We start from the raw sequence: 23,062 nt of genomic DNA, 5'->3' as shown, positions 1-23,062 counted from the left end.
GAATTATTGTTGTGATACAGGCATGAGAGAGCAGAGCAGCTTCTTTGGAAAAATTTACAGGTATTTAGATTAATGATGAAGGTGGAGGTAGAAATGACTAGGTGGTAGTCCTTAAATCAGAAAGGCTAGCTGGTTACTTCATAATGTTTTGAACCATGATAAATCTTGAAAACTAAATATTTAATTGTGTAGGCTACTCACTGAAAAATATTTCAAGTGCCTCTAAGGCATCTCCCCAAAATGGAAGTGTTCTTATGCATCCCTCATACAGGAAGCCCACAGTTTTAAAATAATTTAAATCATCACTCCCTTCTCTCAACTCCTCGAGCATTTTCATGCACACCATCTTCTTAGTTGTTAGCACTGACTTCCCGATAACATTACTGATATACATGCCTTACTTTCATAGTTGGATCATAAGGCTTTATCTTTTCTTTCCTTCTACTCAACCTCCATCCCCTCCGATGATGGCAGGCACTTAGCAGGACTTCATAAATCTTTCTTAATTGATTGCATTTACCATGATTAGCATCCTTCTTGTCACAGAAGAAAATGTTATTGGATTTTTAATTTAATTAAATTTGCTTACGATTTATTTTCTCAAGTATTTTCTTCTACAGATTACAACTCTTTAGTAACCACATATGGGTATCAAATATCCTGTATATCAAAGCTAGCTTGATTACAACATCCCACTTAGAGGCATCTTTCTTCCTTTTAAATAACGACAGAGGCTGCATTTGCCCTTTTCCCAATCCCACATACTCCTGCCATGTTCCAGAAGGTATGGAAAGCACTAACTAAGTGTAACGGTGACAGCCATAGAAGACTGGCGTTCCCCGAGACTGTGACTGGACTCGTGTCTGCCATGTTCAAGCACGAAGAGACTGGCCTCCTATCTTTTTGCTCTGAGTTCTCATGCGAATGGTAGCAGGTCTATAAACCCTGTGGCCATGGCAATAGTTTCAGCTGTTTGGCAGCAGATGCTGGGAAGTACAGAAGAAACAGATTATCAAGTCTTTAAATCTTTGCTATCTTGAAAGAATCCTGTGAAGGCAAACCGCAAATTCACATGCGCCGAACACTTCCGATCTTCCTGCAGAAACTCATTTTTCCGGAGAAGTTCAAGCACCTACCTTGCAGCTCTCCACTGCGACTGTAGAGCTCCCGCCTCTGCTCCCGCAAGTAGGCGCTCATGCTGATGGCGTGGGAGGACGACTCAAACCTGAAAGGAAATGCAGAACAAACCAAAAGGCAGTCACCCAACAGGCCGTGTCCAGCCATGTATTCCAAAACTATGCCACCCTAGTCTGTGGGGTGCTCCCTAATGTTCCACGACCCAAACATCCTGGCTCTTCCATGACAGGGCCAAAGCAGGCTGCCCCAGACTTGATTTATGAACAATATTCCTGGTTAATGCTCCTCCACAATCCAAATAGGATCATTTGCTCCTTCTTCATTTCAGCTGACATAACTCTCATCTGTTGCACTTTCTTCTGCCTCCAGACCCTTTGCCAGGATCCCTACGCACACGCAATAAGGGTATCCTACAGAGTCATTCGAATTGTACAACTATCCAGTTCACGAGGCACCCCAGAAATCCCAGCTCCGCAGGGCGGACATCTTGCTTCTCTCACTCCCCTGGTTAGGGAACTAGCACAGAAGGCATGCTAGCAATGCTGCTGAATACACCAAAGCAGCAAGGCATCTATGGTCTCCCCTTAAAAGTCCTCAAAAGCGTTACAATTTCTAAACGGTTTCTGATCTGCCACCTACAACATGAAATACTCTCAAAACTATCAGGCGACAAAGTGTGTGTTCACCCCACCCCAGGAATCACTTCAGAGGTCAGCAACATGGAAGATAGGCACATGATATAGAACAGGTTTCTAAAGGCGAAAACACGAACTCAAGAATGAAAAAAACAAAAGAAAATAAATCACAGTCTTAAGAGAAACTTGAAGGGAAGGGCGGCAGGGGGGTCGGGGGGACGGGCCAGGTAAACTAAAAACCATATCAACAGTAAATCCTTTGACGTGTTAAGAAATTCCATTTCAGACCTGTGGTTTTCAAAGTCAGAGGAACAGGCTGACAGGAGGAATCCTCCTAAGAATGATTTCCACTAAGTGGTAAACAGCAACATCACGAAAGAGCAACAGTGATAATGGCTTAGGTTTCTGGCACCAAAAAAGGAACGCCACCCCTTTCTTAATTACGCCTTCTTTCTCCATTCTTTGACAAGGAAGATGAATGTTAGTCAGAGGGAGACACTTGGGTTTCTTGATCCTCTCTCTACCCCCTGCCAAGAACTGAGAGGGCCCTCACAGCCAGAAGGAAGGCAAAGTACGCAGTCCTTCAAAAGCGCCACCTGCCAGTCCAGTGCAGGAAAGAAGCTGCTGACCTCCAAAAAGCATGCTGACAGCTATTGATCAGAAATGGCAAGGGAAAAAGAAAGAAACTCTTGAGCGAAGAATAGAGAGAACTTAAACACACTTAATTAACCTTGGCTAGGGGCAATTAAAGAGAGTAATAAAGTCCTTCACGGGTGTCATAAAAACAGATTACAGCTCACCCAAATCTTAATCCTTTATGACCTGATGTATTTTGCTACTCAGGAACCCTCTGTATGTTTGCCACAACTCACAGATTGCTATAATTTTACAGTAAAAGAGGCACTAAAGATGATATGGTCTCGCCTCCTTATTTTATAGCTAAAGGCACAGAGGCCCACTATGACAGGAGACCTGCTCTGGTTCGCACGGTTCATTAATGGTAGAACCAAGACCAGAAGCAGGCAAATCTGTAAGAATGGTCTAATTCTGTGTGGGTGATGAGTTTTTATTACTACGCAGTAATAATAAATGTTTAACAATTACTTAAGTTCATTTATTCAGTTCTAATAATTTATATGTTTTTCAGTATCACAATTTCAGGAATGGCTAAACGTGGAAAAATGTATATGTGGTCTGAGGTTGAAAGTTAAGGGTGATGGTTGAGAGCATGAAATCTTAACACACTGAAACCTGCTTTCTGCAATACGCCTCGATTTACAACAGTGAGTTGAGCTAGGAAGAGAAAGAGAGAGAGAGAGAAGAGAAAGCATGCCAGAGAGCAAGCAAGCAAACAAGCAAGCAAAGCAAAGGCCTAAGGATTAGGCAGCATCTCAGGCCGTCTTAGTTAACCACCCTTTTTCTTCCACTATCTTCCCTGTTTGTTGGCAGAGCCCCCATTCTATCTGGGCATTCGGCTTCTTTCCTCCCTCTTCAAACAGCTATGTGCTAAGGAAAAGTGGTTCCTCTCTAGCCCAAGACTATCACCAGAGATGACCCCTGACTGTTTTAAGACAATCACTGTGGTCCGCCAGTGACCAATGGGCATAAGACCCAATCCTAAAACCTGAGGAAAACTTGCAGAGGGGCTTTGTCACTGGCAGAAAAGATTAATAAACGGATAACAATTATTAATTAAAAAACCAATCTGAAATGATATAGCCATTTTGTAAGACAGTTTGGCAGTGTGTCACAAAGCTAAACATGACCCTACCATATGATGCAGTAATCATTCTCTTAGGTGTTTATCCAAATGAACAGAAAACTTACATCTAAACACCTGCACGTTTACAGCAGTTTTATTCACAATGGCCAGAAATTGGAAGTAACCAAGATGTCTTTCAACAAATGAATGGAAAAAAACCAAGGTACATGCACACAATGGAATATTATTTAGCAATACAAAGAGATGAGCTATCAAGCCACAAAAGACACGAAATGCATATTGTTAAGTGAAAGAAGCTCGTCTGAAAAGGCTACATACTGCATGATTCCAACTATTAGATGTTCTGGAAAAGATAAACTACAGAGACAGTGATTATCAGGGGCTCCGGGGGTGGGGAAAAGAGGGAAGAATAAGTGGAAAACAGGATGTTGAGGACAGCAAAAATATTCTGTATGATAACGTGATGGTGCATATATGACAGTGAGCATTTACCAAGACGCCCAGAATGTACAACACAAAGAGTGAACTCTAAGGTAAACAATGGACTTTAGTTAATAATGACCAATATCAGTTCATCAGTTGTAACAAATGTCCCATACGAACGAACGCAAGGTGTTAACGTAAGTAGAAATTCTGAGGAAGGGGGACATAAGAGAACTCTTTGTCTTGCCTGCTTGATTTTTCTGTAAACTGAAAAGTGGTATGAAAAAGAGTCTATTAATTCCCCCCCAAAAAATTTGCAGAAGAATCCCACCCTTTCCTTGGCATCACCACTATACTGGAGTGGGACCGAAGGCAGAGAGATGAAAGGGTTGGGTCCTGGAGGATACTGCAGTCGAATGACGGACTCCTCTATGTTCCTCCTTACTGTGTGAGGTAAGGACCCCTTCCAATGGGGTCCTATGTTACCTGGGGACTAAAGCATTTTAACTAATAGTGCGTCTATCCTCTGAACAAAATGGTAAAACACATAAAAAAAGGATGCATTCAATACACAGAATGCATTTTACTCTAATGCAGGCACACTCAATCTCCTCTCCTCTAGACACAAGATGAATGCACTGTTGAAACCTTCCGTAATGACTAAGAACTCTATAAATCTATGATATAAACAAATCTCAAAAATGAATCAATAAAAGATACTGGAGCTTCAACTATTCAAAAATAACAAATTCAAAATACAGAGACAATACTTCTGTAGTCACTTTATACGCTTAGATTTACAAGTACAACTGCTTAACCAGTTATCTCCCGACTCCTCAGAAGAACACATAGATTGACAAAGACTTAAAGCCTGCTTCTACCAATTGCTAGCTCTGCGAATTTACTTAAGTTACTTAACCTCGCTTGGGTCTCAAGTTTTTATGTGCAAAAAAGGATTAAAAATAAAACCCCGACCCATAAGGTTGTAATGAGTCAATGAGACAATCCATGAAAATGGCTGCATGCTTTCGCTAGTACTTAGAGAGGATTCAGGGTTAGCCGCTACCCCTGCTGCCGAAATCTGACATAATCTGAGTTAAATTATGTTTGAGGTTATTTTGAGAAACTCATCTCCCCACAGTACCTGGTACATAGTAAGCACTCAGTGGTAGCTGTTGCTGTTGTCACTATTAATGTGAATAATATTAACTGTCAGCTGTTACCAAATGACATACACTTAGGAACATGGCCTGCTGCTGTCAAGTAAGATGGTAATTAGAAAAAAAGAACTTCCAGATTGTTCCTTTATTAAACTAGATAAAATCCAATGCTACTTAGCTAAGGAGATTTGTGTAAACTTCAAGGTTATTTCTTGGCACTTGGGGTTTTTTCAAAAGCTGACATATTTCATTTCATATAGAAGTCCCCAGAAACAACTGGCAAGTTTCATTTCCCTTCATTTTATATAAAACACCACAGGAATAAATTCTAAAAATTTTTATTAAAAGTCCTAGATAGTCCATTAACCGTAATCCAAAATAGCCACTTCCCCTTCCAGAAAACAAATGTATACAAAATAAAAAATAGATTCACTTCCTATAAATTTTTTCAAATCAGCTTTAACTGGGTGAAGTACCGGCTGCCAATAAAGTAGAAAGCCATCCTACTTGGATCAAACACTTCTTGACACCTGCTATCTTACCATCAAGGAGATACTTACTTAAAAAGAGAATTTTTTGGCCTTTGAGGTTTCTTCTTGGCAAAGAAGGCTGCAAAATCTCGTCCAGTGCTGGCATAACTTAGTTGAGCTGATGGTTCAGAGGCCGTACGAGTATTTTTCATATCCAAGTACTCAGTCAACAGCATCTATACAATCAGATAAGCAGTTTAATACACATATTTATGACATGCTACTAAGAAAAGCAATTTAAAATGATGAAAACCTAATTTTAAAATCTCATCCTTGACATTCAGAAGTATATGAACCTAGGTATTCAGACTTCTAGTTGTAGATCTGAGGAAAGATTCATTAAAGCCACAAAGTCGTCTAATTGCCATCTACACCTAAAACTAAGACTAGGATGTTATTAGGCATTTGAACTTGGAGGTAAAGGGGAACATTTTTAGTGAGGGTCTGCTATGTGCCAGGTACTGTGCCAAGTGAGTTAATCAACATTTATAACCGTCGGAACTGCCAATTACAGCAACATCAGCAGCAATGCCATAATATTTACTGAGCGCTTACTATGTTGTAGGCAAGGGGCTAATTTACATGTATTATCTTATTTAAAGCACAACATCTGATCAAATGAATTCTCAGATTACAGATAAGAAAGTGGTTTAGGGATTGAGGAATGAACCCTGGGGGACTCACTCTCGAGCCCATGTCACACCCCTCACTCAATAGTGAAGGGGATTAAGCGACTCTAGCAAACCTGCTAAGAGGTATCATGAGCCATTGCAGGCTAAGAGGTGCTAACCTACAAATGATTTCTAGGGCCACTGCTCATCTTCAAAGCAAGAAAACCAACAGCTTTTTAAATCACTACTGCCAATGGGTAATGCTTATAAAATCGATCCACTTTACAGCCTCAGAGGATGGGGCTTGGGCTAGAATCAGCTGTTATATTTTTTTTTTTTAAGATTTTATTTATTTACTTATTTAAGGGGGGTGCACAAGCAGGGGTGGGAGGGGGAGAGGGAGAGAATCTCAGGCAGGCTGAGCTTGGAGCCTGACACAGGGCTTGATCTCATGACCCTGAGATCACGACCTAAGCCAAAATCAACAGTCGGACATTTAACCGACTGAGCCAGCCAGGCACCCCAACTGTTGTATTTCTAAGACAAGTGCTCTAAAAAGTTCCCACTGTTATGAAAGAAAGTAGCAGATCTGGAAGAGAAATCACCATGGTTCCTAAGAATATCCAACCTGGGATTAAAGCACATCAATTCATTTCTGTAATCACCTGCCATATTTAAAATTTTAAGATAACCAAGTGTTACAGTACACGTAAGCAAGCAATTCTACCCATGACTGAAATAAAAGCTTTGCAGAGACTCAGGTTTCAGTAACTATTCCTTCCTGTCTGCAGATGTATATTCATTCACTTGCTTATTCATTCAATAAAGTTGTGAGGACCTATTAAACGTTATCATCAAAAAGAATTTATGAAAAACTCTGTGAGCATGATGCTGTCCCAAGTTTTAAAGCCAATTATGTCTGTTATGAGCACATACACATTACTAAATATTTATCAAATATCAGACATGTTTAGAAAACGATCCTAATTCAACCTTCCAATCTATGAAGCTAGAGTGACTATCTATATTTTAAGGATGAAGAAACAGATTTAGAGGTTTAAGAAACTAGCCTATATGCATGTGTGGGTACAGGAATTAACGGGAAATCTCTGTACCTTCCCCTCAATTTTGCTGTAAACCTATATATATGGTCTTAAGAAAAAAAAAAATGAAACTAGCTTACGGTCTTATAATTACAGAACAACAGACCAGGATTTCAACCCTGGTGTAGTTGACTCCGGAGCCTGGCTCATGCCCACGACACTCTACTCTTACTGAAAGCATAAATACTGCCAATGAGAGTGGCTATGGGTGGCAGTAAATGGACTTATTTAATTTTCTGTACAAAGGAAATTTCACTGGGAAACTATAAAACATATTAACAGATTGGTCAGTGTTTTTTTATATATGTTTACGAGGCTACCAGAATATTATTCAGCACAGTGATAAAGCAATATATTGACAAATACTGTCTCTGCTAATACATCATCCAAACTGCCCAAGAGTTAAGGAGAATATTAAATTGGGTCTCGACTTTAGTAACAACTCAACTGAGGGACTTGATGACTTTGTAGATTTGGCACTCAATTACTTGGTAGATCTAGCGCTGATGCTAATAAAGTTTGTGGGAATTTGTGATCAAAAGAAGGCTAGTAAACCAGAACAGAATTTCAAATTGATAGGATCACAGAAAGACGTCTACAAAGGCACTTGTTTCACTCAAGTGTTGGTTTTAACACCAATCAGTATGACAGAAATATGTTTCTACCGAAGTATGAAGATACACTAAACCAGTAATTCTTCTGAGGTACTTCTTGTCCTAGAAATCAATGGATGGTCTTGTACAGTAAAATATTGACTGATCAGGGCCTACCTGACGAGCATCCTTAAAACTCAGGTAATTCAACATCACTGTTCTTTTTCTCCATGTCAGTAAGTCCTCTTAACTATCACCTCTTACTTTGTTATCTATTCTTATACACTTGCTTCTCCCCTTCTTTTGATAAACACATACTATTTCTACCTTCTTAACCAAAATCTTGCTTTGGTCCTCATTCTCTATAATCTCCCTCCCCTTTTGTCCTTAGGTTCCAAACTTACAAAGCAGCCTTCACACGTATTTCTGTTACCATAATGTGGTTTAGTACCGATTTCTCTCCCACACTCCAGTTCCAACTGTGTGACTGCACGCTTGATATACTCACACATTTCTCTGATAAAATCAACCCTAAATTCTGAGACCTAAGTCCTTTTCCCATAAAATGGGTAATTCCTTCTGTCTTCTTTCTGTGAGTAGTTTCTTATTCTTCCTGGCCTCCAGGTTTAAAACTTCAGAACGGTCTTTGGCTACCTTCCCTCACCTTTGTACCGGTGCAGGAATTAGTTCCCCGGGGCATCAGTCACTCCTTCTCAACTCTCTATTAGTTTGTTCCTACCCATCCATCTGACAGCCACCAACTTAGTTCAACTCATGCAGTTTCTCTCACGGTCTGCCTCTCGTCTTTTCTTCTTCCAGTCCCTCCCATACACCATGAATAGAATGGTTTTCCTAAAACACTGTTGCCAATGTCATCTTAAGGCTAATTTGTCATCTGCATCAATCTGACCTCAGTATCTATTCCCGATCATATCTTAAGTCTTCTCAACATGAACCCAGAACTCAAAGAGAATCAACTACTTACCTCTTCCCTGAACATACATGCCTGGGCCCTCTCATTTTTGGAATGCCTGACTTAGATTACTCTCTTTCCTTGATACCCTAACAAACCCGTCCCAAAAACAATTCCAATGTTTTCTCTCCAATGACTCCTTCCCAAGACACTCTAGGCCAGCTGTCCCCCTTTCTGAGCTCTACAGTACCCATTTGATACATCGTTAAACAAGTGTTCCTCAAAAACTGCCTGATATGATGACATATCATTTAAAGGAAAAGACACCTGACTACCCCAATTTTTATAGTTCTTTACTTCCATCACAGAGCCATGAAACATACCAGAAAATCAAATATATATAGAGTGAATCACTGAAATTTACAAAATGTGGTAAGAAGCCTTGATGTATATGTGTTTAATACACATGTTAGAAATAGTCTCCAAAACAGAATGAGCCCTGTAAATGATTTCTCAGTATAAAAATCATTTATAATACAAGTAAAATTAAAAAGGGATAGCTATGATTTTAATCATAGGCTTTGCCATGTTTGTTTCCTTCACCGTATTCGCCTCTTTTTCCTAATATCATTTACCAACAGCTGGAAAATACTGCATTAAAACAGGTAAAGTTTTATTTTGACACCAAATTATAAAAAGTGCTTTTTAAATATCTCAAAGAACAAAAAAGCTCCTTTTTCTAAGATGCTTGAAATTTGTCTGAATTAGGTGAAATCTTCTACTACCAAGTCTTGACACAAACATCAGACACCTGGTATTAAAATATAACCATGTAATTTCTTGGTGATTCCACATCATTGTGGATAATGTACTGCATCTTCTAAATTGTACATAAACATCCTAAACCATTACCTATGAGTTCGAATTTCCATTTTTATGAAAGGAAATAAGCCACACATGTTGTCTTTTGCCTGGGGAAAATCACCCAAGACTGGAATTCTGGCTGAGAGGGCGGAGTTCCATGGTTACAAGCATGGCAACCAGAGTCCACTGTGTAAGGGGTCATTATATATGATAGCAAACATAACTTGCCCATAGAAAACCTACAGAAGATTATCGCATGTTCTTGCTGACTCTAAATTCCTTCATATCTTTTCTCTTTTTAAATACAGGGAATTCCTGTAATAAAAGTCAAAGTTTGGGGTGTCTGAGTGGCTCAGTTGTTAAGCGTCTGCCTTTGGCTCAGGTCATGATCCCATGGTCCTGGGATCGAGCCCTGCATCAGGCTCCCTGCTCCACGGGAAGCCTGCTTCTCCCTCTCCCACTCCCCTTGCTTGTGTTCCCTCTCTCACTGTCTCTCTCTCTGTCAAATAAATAAATAAAATCTTAAAAACAGTCAAAGTTTATGGGTGTTTTAAGTTCAACTTCAAAGGTATTAATTTATAAAACCAAAGACAAGAATTATGAGAACATGGTTGGAAAGCACCAGGATATCTATATATCCCAGTGATATTACGATTCACTATATCTTTTGAGTACCTGGTATGTTAGATGGTTCTGCAGTAGAAGCCAAGAAATATAATGCTTTAAAGAACATACAAATTGGGGTGGTCAGGCATCTCTTCTGCTATAATATTTGATTAGCAGTTGCTAAGATACTAGTCAGAAATCTCATGATGTATAAAGCAGGGCCAAGATTTTGAGATTTAGAACTTGCTTAACATTGGTAACATCATTCTAAATGAACCCCTCAGTTACCATTCAACCTTCTTTATTTAAAATATTGCTTGTGGCTGTTTATGTCATACACCAAGAGTTTCCTAAAAATAAATACGGAATTTACCAGCTTACAGTGAACACATCTCCTGTCTTCAGCTCCTACATTAATCTAAGTAGAAACATCCAGATCCTTCTAGGTAGTTAATATGGTAAATCCCTTTCAGTAGCTTCCCAGCTTAGAAAATCCTCACTTCATCTAAAAATTGTTCCCCAACTACACAGTGGACTCTGGTTGCCATGCTTGTAACCATGGAACTCCACCGTCTCAGCCAGAACCTACTCTACTGGGGAGACAGCCAACCCCCAAAAAGGCCATCAGGTTCCCTTTCCCAGGAATGTATTAGTGGGATACAGTCTCTCCTGGTCAATGGAGATGAAGAGATGTAAATTCTTTAGGGCAACCTTCTTGTTCTGTGTGGATGAAAAACCAAAGAAAGCCAATCTGCAGAGAGAGAATAAAAGAATGAACTAGATGACCAGATACAGAGAAAGAGGAGACCCACAGAAGACAGATTTAAAGGTTGCAACCTAAGTTTTCCATATTTTACAGGTCTCAAATCCAGTTGCTAATAACATCTTAAATTTTCTACTCTTTGGTTCCACAATATATCCTTTTGGCCTTTAATACATTTTCCTTATTTTTTCTTATGATAGCTTGAATGGGTTTTTGTTTCTTCCCCAAGATACCTACGGATAAGTGAATATACACTAACATGTATCTAGTGACATTTATATCACAATTTTTTGCATAACACTGGTATCTCGTGATAATAAGAGGAGCAGTTTATACAGATTTCAATCTGTGCACTAAGAAACCAATTCTCCTCACTACTAACTTCAAATATTCCATGATTTTACAGTAAAGCCATACTGTACTTGTCCCACGTGATGAATCTGAACATTAGATTGCTAAAGACAGAAGCAATAATAAGGTGAAAAGAAATCACTATGAACTAAGACTCTACTTCTCTTGAGCAATATCTTGAATGTGCCTATATTAAATACTCTTATTTTCATATCTTACTTTTCAAATGCAGATGTCCAGTTTTTGTTTCAGGCACAGCAAAGTAGCTTCCACTGGACTAACACTTATACCAATAATAATTATAAAAGCTAAAAAGATCAGACCAAAAAAAAATAATAACTTGAAGGCCATGGAGAGAAACCAAATTAGGCAGAAACTGGTAGCTATGATCCCTGAAAGCATACTAGTTGAGGTCCTCTGGCTTCCTCCCAGAGGGAACTTCCTACTTTCCATGGAGCAAGGGTAGAATCCAAGCAGAAACTACAGTCTCAGTGGATGGAGGAGACAAGGCTAGGTCCAGGGACACCAGGATGTCCAGAATTTGAGAAGAGAAATCCAAAGAAGGGGGAGGAGCAAATTCAGTGTAATATGCCCCTCAAACTATATACCTTGTATATATAATCAATATCAATATACCTTGATTCCAGAAAATATTAAAACAGAAACTGAACAATATTTTAAAAATTAGGACCATTTAAAATTACTAAAAACTATCAGATTTCCCCCATGTATGTTGCTAGTGAATGAAATGTTAATGACAAAAAAAAAAAAAAAACAGAAAAATTTAGTTTTTCAATGTTACATTTTCATTTCCCCGTTGTATAAGGACTAAAATATTCCGCAGTAAAGAAACTAAAAGAAAAATAAACAGTCGTTTTGAAAATGGAATGGCTGCCTGCTTAATTATACTCATTATCAACTGTAATTGTGTAATTAAAACCACTATTAGTATGATCTTGTGAATAGTTCCTTAGTGTTTAAAGTAAAACAAACCAAAAAATTCAACGCGCACACATGTGTTTTCTGGTCCTGTACCAAATACCTGATCGGGAAAAACCTAGATCATGTTTAGCTCCCCACCAACCCCAACAGATGTGTTCTTAACAAAGAAAACTCAGTTAATATCTTCCAAAAAGAGTTTTCATTTTTTTATTAAACATAATATTTAGTACCTAAAATATGCAAAGTATTGTGCTGGATATAAAAACAAGACTCAAAAATAAATCCTTACTTAATAGCAAAACAAATGAATTTTACTATATATGTAAAATTGTTTAAGTGTTAAAATTTTTAAAGAGTTAAAAGCCAAATCAATCAATCAGACCTTCCTGTCATATGCTTATCTATAGACAGATACACACATGAATGACTACAATACAAAGGAAAGTAGTAAGCATCAGGACAAAGAAATTGCTATGAGTACTTATCAAAGGACAAAACTACTCCTAACTGGAACAGTGAAACAGGGTTTCAAGATCGTGGCACATGCAAGATATAAATAAAATCTTAAAATGTGTAAAAGCCGAAAACCAAAATGGTGGAAGGACAGAACAAATCGAGAAATGGTGCTGGGGAAATTCAGAGTATCTTTAGTGAAGAGCAAATAGTTCAGGTAAGAGCAAAATTAATAGAGGTAGACCTGGCAAGTTGGTAAATGGACAAACTTCTCAGGACCTTTAACACCAGGCTCAGGCATTGAAGCGAATACAAAATTAGATGGCAATAAAAGGTTGTGAATAGGTCAGTAAAATGGTGATAAATATACTTTAATTAATCTAGCAGCATATGAAATAACAGATTAGAAGGGAATGGGATTTGGGGCAAAATGAATGATTAAAGAAATAATTAATGATTAAGGAAGTACTTAACACATGAAGAGAAAACCTACCAAAATCATTTAAAAAAAGAAAAAAAAAGGAAAAAGAGAGGTGCTCCTGGGTGGCACAGTCAGTCAGGTGTCCGACTCTTGGTTTTGGCTCAGGCTCCGAGCTCAGCAAGGAGTCTGCTGAAGTTCCTCTCTCTCTCTCTCTCCCTTTGCCCCTCCCCATGTGTGCACGCTCTCTCTCTTTAAATAAATAAATCGTAAAGAACAAGAGAGGTTAACTAAAATAGTGGAAATGGGATTGTACAATTAGGGATACCTCTGAGAGTCAATGCAGAGGGGAAAAAAATGAACAAAATTTAACAACTTATTCTGCAAAGGAAAGAGGGGGAGAAATAAAGAATAACCAAAAGATGCTCATCTGAGGAAGAAAAATCCTATGGTTCCATGAACAATAACCAGGAAGGCAGGAAGAGCCTGTTTCGTATAGATAATAAATTTAGTTTGAAATATACTCCCTTGTGAAGCATATGAATATTCATATTCATGTGTACCCTCAAATGCATAATTGTGAAAGGGGAAATAATGCTGATGAAATTTCCATGATTTATACATTAATTAACTTGCATTAGGACTATTAAGTATACTTCTATATGCTCTCTGAAGGACACTTTGAAGAACATATGCCCTTGAATATTTATAAGGTGATTTTATCCCATAGTATCTTTTAAAACAGCTTTGTTGAGGTATATGTACCATGAAATTCACCCATTGTAGTGTACGGTTTATTGATTTTTAAGTAAATGTATACAGTGTAACCATCACGGCAATCATTCTAGAACACTTCTGACACCTCAAAATTTCCCTTATGATGTTAGCTGCAGCTTTTCCATAGAGCCTTTCATCAGGTTGAGAAAGTTCCTTTCTAGTCCTTGTTTGCTAAAGGTTTTTGTTTTTTAATCATTGGGTGTCAAGTGCTTTCCTGTGTCTACTGAGATGATTAAGTGGGTTTGGCCCTTTATTCTATTAATAACTGTGTATTACACCGTTTTTTTTTAATAAATCCCACTTAATCATGGTGCATAATACAGTTTTATGTTGACAGATCCAATCTGCTAGTATTTTGTTCTAGAATTTTGCATCTATGTTCATGAGGGATATTGCTCCATACTCTCCTGTGATAGCCTTCCCTTTTTATCAGGCTGGTACTAGCCTCACAGGGTGTACTGGAAAATGTTCCTTCATATCTCTGGTTTCTAAACAAGTTTGCAGAAGATTGATATTATTTCTTCTTTATATGTTTGACAGCACATCGGTGTGGCTTCGGTATCTGTAGGAAACTGGTTTTTCTATCTCCCACACCCCTTCACCCATTTGCCCAGCCCCATAGCCCCCTCCCCTCTGGCAACCATCAGTCTGCTCTTTGTACCTATGGGTGTTTCTGTTTTTTGTTTTTAGGAAAATTTTTAGGTTAAGGTTAGGGTTAGGGTTAGGGGTTAGGGTTTAGGGTTTGGGGTTTGGGGTTAGGGTTATTACTAATTTGTTGGAGGACAATTCAGATTTTCCACTTCTTGAATCAGTTTTGGTATTTTGTGCCTTTCTAAGATATCTCCATTTCATTTAAGTTGTCTAATTGGTTGGCATAAAGTTGTTCATAATATTCCTGTATAGGCTTTTTTAATTTCTTTAAGGGGTGTGGTAATGTCTCTTCTTTCATTCCTGATTTTAGTATCTTTTTAATTGATCAGTCTAATTAAAGATTTATCAGTTTTGATCTTTTCAAAGAATCCACTTTCGGTTTCATTACTTTTTTCAATTGTTCTTCTGATTTTTACTTCATTGATTTTCACTTTAGTCTTTATCATTTCCTACCTCTGCTTGCTTTGGGTTCTTTTTCTCTCTCTCTCTCTTTTTTTTTTTTTAAGCTCTTAGGGTGCAAAGGAACATGGTTGATTTTCGCCCATGGTGTATTTAGAAGTTAGTTGTTTTATTTCGAAGTATTTGATAAGATTCAAATTTTCCTCCTATTGTTTAGTTCTGTTGTGGCTAGAGAACATACTTATTCCATGATCTAATGTGTGGTCAAATATGTCGCTGTGCAATAATCTCTGTTCCGATGGTGTGGGGTAGAGTGTACCTTATCCATCAGCTTCACTCAAGATGCTTAATCTTGTTGTTCAAGTCTTATGTTTTCTGTCTAGCTGTTCTATTAATTATTGAAAAAAGTATTGAAATCTCTAACTTTAACCACTGAATTTTCCATTTCTTTCAATTTTGTCAGTTTTTCCTCCATGTATTTTGGACCCTATAATATTTTGATGGTTATTTTTAACTCACTCAGAGAAAACAGAAGACAAGTAAAAGAAACCATACCAGGGTAGGACCCAGAAGTGGTCTCAACGCCCCAAGGCACTTCTCTGCCTGCTTCATTCAAACATATTTTAAAGCTCATTCTACCTATTTCTATCACTTTCTCCCTTTTTCTCAAACTTGACTACCAAGCTCCATAATTTTCTTAACACCATTACAAAGTGAAACTTCCGCTACTGGTTCAGCTTTACTTTGTATGAAGACTAAGATGTTTCATCACACTATGTTAATGATCCCTTTTCTCATTATAGAGCCTTTCCCAGTCTCCTCAATTTCAAAGATGTCTCCTCTATTTAACGTTCCTGCTCCTTTGAAAATACTCCGTCTCCGTGGTCTCCAACTCTGAATCCCCCTCTCTGACCACAATATTCTATTTCCTCCCAACTAATACATACCTTTCCCTTCTCAGCTTGGGCTCAAATTTGGGAAAGACTGGTCTGCACATTAGAATCACCTCGAGAAGTACTTTAAAGATTAATGTGCCCCCCCCCTTAGAAAAGCAAAATGAGAGGGTGACATGGAAATGCAGAGAATGTGTGCTTGAAATTGACTCTACAACTCACTAGCTGTATGACCTTCACAGGTGGCTTCACCAGGCTAAGCCTTGTTTCCCTCATCTGTGAAATAAGGATAACAGAATCTACTCCCTAGAATTAATATGAGAAGGAAAAGAAAAAAATACATAAAATGCTTAACACATAACAGGCTCTTATTATCTCTGGGGATGAGGCTCAGAAGATCTGCTGTGTTTTTTTTTTAATGCAGCCCAAGAGCCATGTAACTAAGACATTATCTCCCTGCGCCTTAAAACTTTGGTTTTCTCAACTGTAAGACAGGAGTAATAATACCACCCGCCCCAAGGAACTAGCATCAGGATTAAGTGAGTTAATGCTGTCAATCTCTTAGAACATCGCCTGGAGCACAGCAAACATATTATCAGCATTATTAAATAAACAAAATTATCTCTACATCCTCATCATCTTCCCACTGCTATCACTCTTCTCTTTCTTCTTTCCTCCTCCCCTTCTCTCTATAATAAAACCTCAATGGCTAAGTCTAGGTTTCTGCTAATACTCATTCTCTAAACTTCTAGAACACTTGCACTTCAGTGAGTCTTCTATGTCGTCCAATCCAACTGTTTGCATGCTGAATATCCTTACTCTTGTTCTTGTTCTCTTCCATTCTAGTTACTTCTACATTTCAGATGATTCCCAAGTCTCCCTCTACCAGCATACTTTCTCCCAAGTTCTACAGATGCACTGCCATTGCTTACAAGGGCGTCTGTCTGGTTCCCACACAATTATTACAATAAGGAGATGAAAATAGCACAACAGACATGAACAGAGTGCTGAGGCAAGGGGTCAACAAACAGCCTGACCAAACACACTCTTTAACACCATCATTCTTCAAAAGGAGGTGGGGAGGAAAGAAAGAAAGTTCCCCTTAGCTCCCTTCATTGTTAATACCATTATCATTTTACTAATCTCCCAGGATGAAAACCTGTAGTTAGCTCTGACTCTTCTCAGTCTGGTTGCCCAAATCACCTGCCAAGTCCTATAGATTTTACACTATGTATCTCATGTCCATTTCCTCTTCTAAATATTTGCATCCCTACACTCATCCTGTTAGATCTGGTCCCCATTATCTTTTTCATCAAGTATTACAGTAGTCTCCCAACTGATCATTCTGCCTCAAACGTCTCGTGACCATCTATCCCACAGCTAATGCAGAGCACAATGTTCTCATTCTTCTTCTCAAATCCTTCAATGGCTTCCCCCTTGACTGCAAAATAAACCCCATCTCCTCGCTGTTATTCAGCACCTTCCACAGCCCCCAACTGACCTCTGTAGCCTTAGTTCCCATTAATTGGTTTTACATAGTTACTGTTTGGTTAAACTAGATTTTGTCCTGTTCCTTATATAAGTCCCAAGGTGTTTTTTTTTTTTTTTTTTTTGTCATGTCTGAGTTTATCCTTTTTTTTTTATAACCCTTACCTGTTACTACCTTTTCCATCTATCAAGCATGGGGTTATGAGATCAAGAAAGTGAATTTAAGTATAACCTGATTGATTTTATTATTTTTTTTAACTTGATTGATTTTTAACAAACTACAGGTGCTCCATTCAGATACGTCCGGAGGCATATGTCAACCCCAGGTATGAGGAAGCAGAGGTAGGTAAACCCCTTTGAAGTTTTATCTTCTCATGGAGGTGTAATCTCCATCCTCTTCTTTCAAAGTTCTTTTTGTAGTGGTCTTTTAATGTCACTTACCCTTAATCTTAAGATGACAGCTAGCTGCCTCTATCTTCACATTAGACGTAAATGTGTGACACATGCTGGTGGGTAGGACAGACCTTTTTTACCCTCTTTTCTACCTTGAGGTCAATATCCCAGTAGTAAGCTGACAACCAAATTGAGACTATCAGACAACCAGTGAGCTTATCTCCAAAAGGTACTGGCTCTTTTTCTGGTTTTCATATACTTATCACACTCATTTTAGATCAACACTAGACATTGATCATTTATACCCCACAGAGGGAAACATGTGAAAACTGTAAATGCTTCTGATGATCTAACTCATATTTTACCATTACGTGTCTGTGTATATATATATATATATATATATACACACACACACACAGGTATTTATTCATATTGACAGATATTTATATATACTGAGAAAATAAACATGAGTGGGCATGCTGTGTGGACATGTCATAGGTCTCTGCCTTCTGAGAGGTTACCACCTATCTTAACTGCTAACTAGGATATCGCTCTCATTAAAACCCATGCAGCCATTTGTATTGCTCAAGGATTTTATCTTATAGTTGCTTGCCTTCTCTTCTGCCTCTTAGTTCAGGCCATGCCTCTCCTTTGTATCTCTGTTAACATCTAGCAGAGTGTCTTGAACAAAGTAGGTACTCTCTAGTAGGTCACCTAAATTCAAAGTAAGATGCTCTAAAGAGCAGCTACGTATTGATGTTTTACATTCACAGATGAGCTCCTTGGAGTAGAACTATAGCCCCCATGGTGAAACTTCAGGCTTTTTAAGGTACGTTAATTTACTCACATCACAGGAATACCATTTATTAAATTTCTGCTCCAATGAGATAAGTGCTACCCTAATGACCTGAAAGAGTTAATGCATCTTGGAAAAGACCCAAATTGCTCTCTGGAGACAGTTTATTCAATTAAGTGGCTCCGACGCAGAATTTTCAATTAGCAGTTCAGTTACTACAGAGTCCTTCATATTGGTTATCTGTAATCTGTAAACTTCGACACATGTATAAGAAACAATGTTTGGGGCGCCTGGGTGGCTCAGTCGTTAAGCGTCTGCCTTCGGCTCAGGTCATGATCCCAGGGTCCTGGGATCGAGCCCCACATCAGGCTCCCTGCTCGGCGGGAAGCCTGCTTCTCCCTCTCCTACTCCCCCTGCTTCTGTTCCTGCTCTCGCTATCTCTCTCTCTCTGTCAAATAAATAAATAAAATCTTTAAAAAAAAAAAAAAAAAAAGAAACAATGTTTGCTTATAGTTCAATCAAAATAGAATCTTTAGATTTAACAAGTGCAGATGCAGATTCCCTTAACATTTATTTCGTACCTACTGAGTGCCAGAAACTGTGTTAAGTACCTTCTCATTAGGATTTGAGGGGAATATTCTGAAGAGTGGGGGATAATGGGGCTTGGAGGAACTGAATATACAAAGCACGAGGACACAGAGACAAATAAAATGGTTCCTTCTTTAAGGAATCCACAAAGATCTCAACTGAATTCATCTAAGGCTTTTCAGAATCTGGTTTTGGGCTATCTAATCACATCTTACACTCTTCTTATGAATTATGTATATGGTAAATTCAGTAAGGTACTGTTATGAATACGTTCATATTATCCTTATCTCGAATGATCCTCACCTTCTTTCAAAGACCAGTTCAGCTCCTATCAAACACACAAAACCTTCTCTGACCAACCTATCTTAAGTCATCCTTTACATTCCTGCAGGATCCACAGATGGTTACCTGGACTTGGTAATTAATCATATGCTGCTGTTTACTGAACTTTTCCTGAATTTATCTCTTAAACACCCAATGTGACTTGATGAGAAGGCACTTTGTCTAATATTTCCCTGTATTACCATAAATTCATGTCACACTGAAATACCTTAACTAAAACCCTTCATAATCAAAGAAACAACTTAATATCACTCATTTCTGGACTTTGTCAACTCCTACATCGTAAGAAAGATTCTGTCTATGATGTAAGCAAAATTCTTCTATGTGAAGGTGATGAAATACATAGATATCCCTTAGGCAAGACACTAACCTGATGACATATACCTGTCGATGGCTTGGTTAAAAAATAATCCTACTTTACCAGTTTTATTTCCGGGAAAAAAAATTCCACATCTATACGAAAATCTGTGATTTTTATACATTATTTCTACTGAAATGTTCTATGTTAATTCAAAACATGGGATTAAGTGATTTATCTACTACACTTGAGGTTGGCCCATAATCTGAAAGGTTAACCAAATTAACTGTGTTGCTGGTGCATCGTAAATATAAAAAGTCAAGGGTTCAAAAATAGAAACCTACTTTATTGATATTTACGGCATTAACTTTTAATTCTTTTAGACTGGATTTCCTATTTAACTTTACTCTCTCCCAAATATTTCTTTGTTTTATTTTGATCTTTCATTTGAAAGTAATACATGCTCATGAGTACAGAAATATATAAACATATACAGCAACATGTAAAGATTCGAGTCTTTTAATAGTACTGTTATATGCAATATATTTTATTGATTTGCCTTTGTTGATAGTCCATGTCATAATTTTCTCGTCATTCCTCTCAATGATAATAAGCACAGTGTTCTGCACAAATAAAGGACCTAATAAATGCAATTATGTCCATCCAGAGAACCCAATTCTATCAGCAAATGAAATAAAACCTGCCAGATTGGCAGCATACAGTGCCAATAAGAATCTAGCCCCCATTTTCCATACACCACAGCACATCTCAGTTTGTAAGCCATACTACACCTGCCTGCTGCAACACATTTAACTCCTCCCTTCTGCCCCTAGGATCTAAGGGCAATGTCTGAACAGCTGATACCAAAGAGTTTAGAAAATAAGTTGCATGCCGGAATCATCTCTCTCCGCAAAATCCACATCTGTTCATTTTAACTCTCAGAAGGACAACCATGCCCAGCAGAGGGATGCAATAAAATGCAGTGCGGTAGGATGGTTAACCTGACTCCTTACCACTTGAGAGCGAATGTCTGTCAACACGGCTTCAGAACCTCAGAGGGAAGGGGAAGCTGAGCCTGACCCTCCTGGTCACGAAAACTGCCACAGCTCCACGCAACTATCCTTGGCCCTAGTCTCACTGGGTAATGAGCTCATACCGTAAAAGCCAGTCATCGAAAAGAAAAAGACAGCATGCTGTTTAAATACCAACCGTGTTAACTCGGAAGCAATACAGTACAATTCATGTACCTCATGTTCTCTGCTAATTGCTTAAGACATCCTGCCTTGGAGGAGACAGCATCAGTAGCCAGGACCTAGTCTTCTTTAAATGCCAGCTCTTAATAACAAACTCCAAAAAGGTCTTAATTGCATTTACCAGGAGCTCATGAACTTTAAAAGTTGTTAATCAGATTTCCATGTAAATGGAATGACGATTAAAGGTTAAGTACAGGTTTCTGAAATTTCAGAAGTTGAGAATATATTGCCCTTCATAGGGAAAAAAAAACTATCAGCCTTGACAGGAACCAAACATCTTAATTAAACATGCAGAAGTACCATGCTTATTTTTATGTGAAGTTCTATTTTCAAATGTCAAAGTTAATCATGCACTCGACTAAAAATGTGCACTATTCACTCTGCCAGAGAAGAAATGCCTCAGTATTCTTTTCTGAAACAACATCTGCAGGTCTCCGAAAACTTCTTGTGGCCCCTCAGACCCGATCCCTGCGTATGCGACACGGAAACCTGAGAATCACAGTGAAATGCCTTCCACACAGAGATCTTAATTGCTCTCCATTTGAGGAGTAATCTAAAGCCACACGTTTTCAATCAAGTCTGCTTCATATTTATGGGGCTCAGGAGAAACACGAGATGCTTTCCCCATAAATTTGCTGCACCTGTGTCCCTGGAGTGACATGTTGACAAATGAACATGACATCTCCTCAAACTCCAATAAGAATTTATGATTCCTGGAAAGAATATATTTGATCAATTATAGTGTCATCACAGTTGAAAGCAAAACCGTGTCTTTGGAGTGCACTTCACAAAATTTGCGAGTGCTTGTATTCTGCAATAGGATAAATGACAGATCCCAACCCCCCGAGTCAGGTCCTCCTGCTCTAATACTCCATCTCAGATTCTCCAGCTTGAGAGGAGCTAGGCACAACAACCACTGAGTAGAATTAATGACTAAGATGAATAGCAGGGTAGTGCCCTAGACAAAAAAACTGCAGAGCTCGAAATCGGAAAATATTTGTAGTGTACTATCTAGCTAGTAAAAATAATTATTCTTTAAGCTGGTTACCTACTTGTGGAAGAAAAAAAAAAATCTCTTCTGCAGCCTTACTTTTTCTGCTTTTGTCCCTGATTATACTTCTAATTCTCCCTTCTAAGAGTCTGAGCAAATTTCAGTGTTTGCTCAATACAAGGTACCTACAGCAACACTTTAATAGGAAAGCATAGGTTCTTAGTGTTCCTACCAAAGCTACAGCTACAACTGCTGTTAGAATTAGTTCTAGTAATTATGCTAGCATGATTACATTTGGCCACAGAGCAAACCCAAGCTCTTGCGTTTTAAAGAAATCCAGAAATGGAAAAAGTAATACAATATAATAATTAGCTCATTTAAGGTGAAAAGAGAGGAAGCAGGGAAGAATTTTTAAGTGGTTCTTTTTGGAAAATGCTTCTGCTGAGCTCTGAGGTCCTCTGAGTAGCATCTGTGCTTCTCAAGAACTGGCACCACAATGGCCTCTACCAACTTTCAACCTTTACAAGGGGCTCCCTCTTCCTGAGGACAGAGTGTGAATTTTACATTTGATTCAATCCACCACATGTCGGTAAAGCTTTTAATAAGCAATGTGATTGAGAAAAAAATCCCACTCAATATGGCAAGCTCTAAGGTGCTGAAAGATGGATGTGCTGAGAAACCACACTTGCTTCTTGCTAGTGGCCCTTTGTGACCAACAGCATATGGTAAGGCAGTGGATCAGGAGTTAGGAGATTCTGAGACAGCATGTTCTTCTGTGAGATAGAGTTTCTCAGTAGAAAAGTGTTTCATTCTCCTTTGTATTTCCCCAAAGAAGATTACTGGGTGCATATGTGTGTGTGTGTGTACATTTGTGTGTGTGTGTGTACATGCAATTAATGCCAACTGAATAAATGGTTTTTATGCAGATGAAACCCATAAGCTTGGGGTGCCTGGGTGGCTCAGTCAGT

At 38.5% G+C, this 23,062-nt stretch overlaps 1 protein-coding gene across 3 annotated transcripts in view; it reads right to left on the bottom strand.

Annotated features, from left to right (window-relative positions):
• The window catches only part of EXOC4 (exocyst complex component 4), a 729,394-nt gene that overhangs the window by 532,012 nt on the left and 174,320 nt on the right, over window positions 1–23,062 (bottom strand). For all 3 annotated transcript variants that reach the window (XM_036091687.2, XM_078059577.1, XM_078059578.1), the window contains exons 8-9: window positions 5,639–5,784; window positions 1,137–1,225 (exon numbers count right to left, since the gene is read on the bottom strand). In XM_036091687.2, coding sequence (XP_035947580.2) covers window positions 1,137–1,225; window positions 5,639–5,784 — 235 coding nt within the window. The remainder of the gene's footprint in view (window positions 1–1,136; window positions 1,226–5,638; window positions 5,785–23,062) is intronic.

The sequence above is a fragment of the Halichoerus grypus genome, chromosome 12, assembly GCF_964656455.1.
Source record: "Halichoerus grypus chromosome 12, mHalGry1.hap1.1, whole genome shotgun sequence".
Classification (NCBI taxonomy): Eukaryota; Metazoa; Chordata; class Mammalia; order Carnivora; family Phocidae; genus Halichoerus; species Halichoerus grypus.
This window is presented reverse-complemented; position numbering and strand designations above follow the sequence as displayed.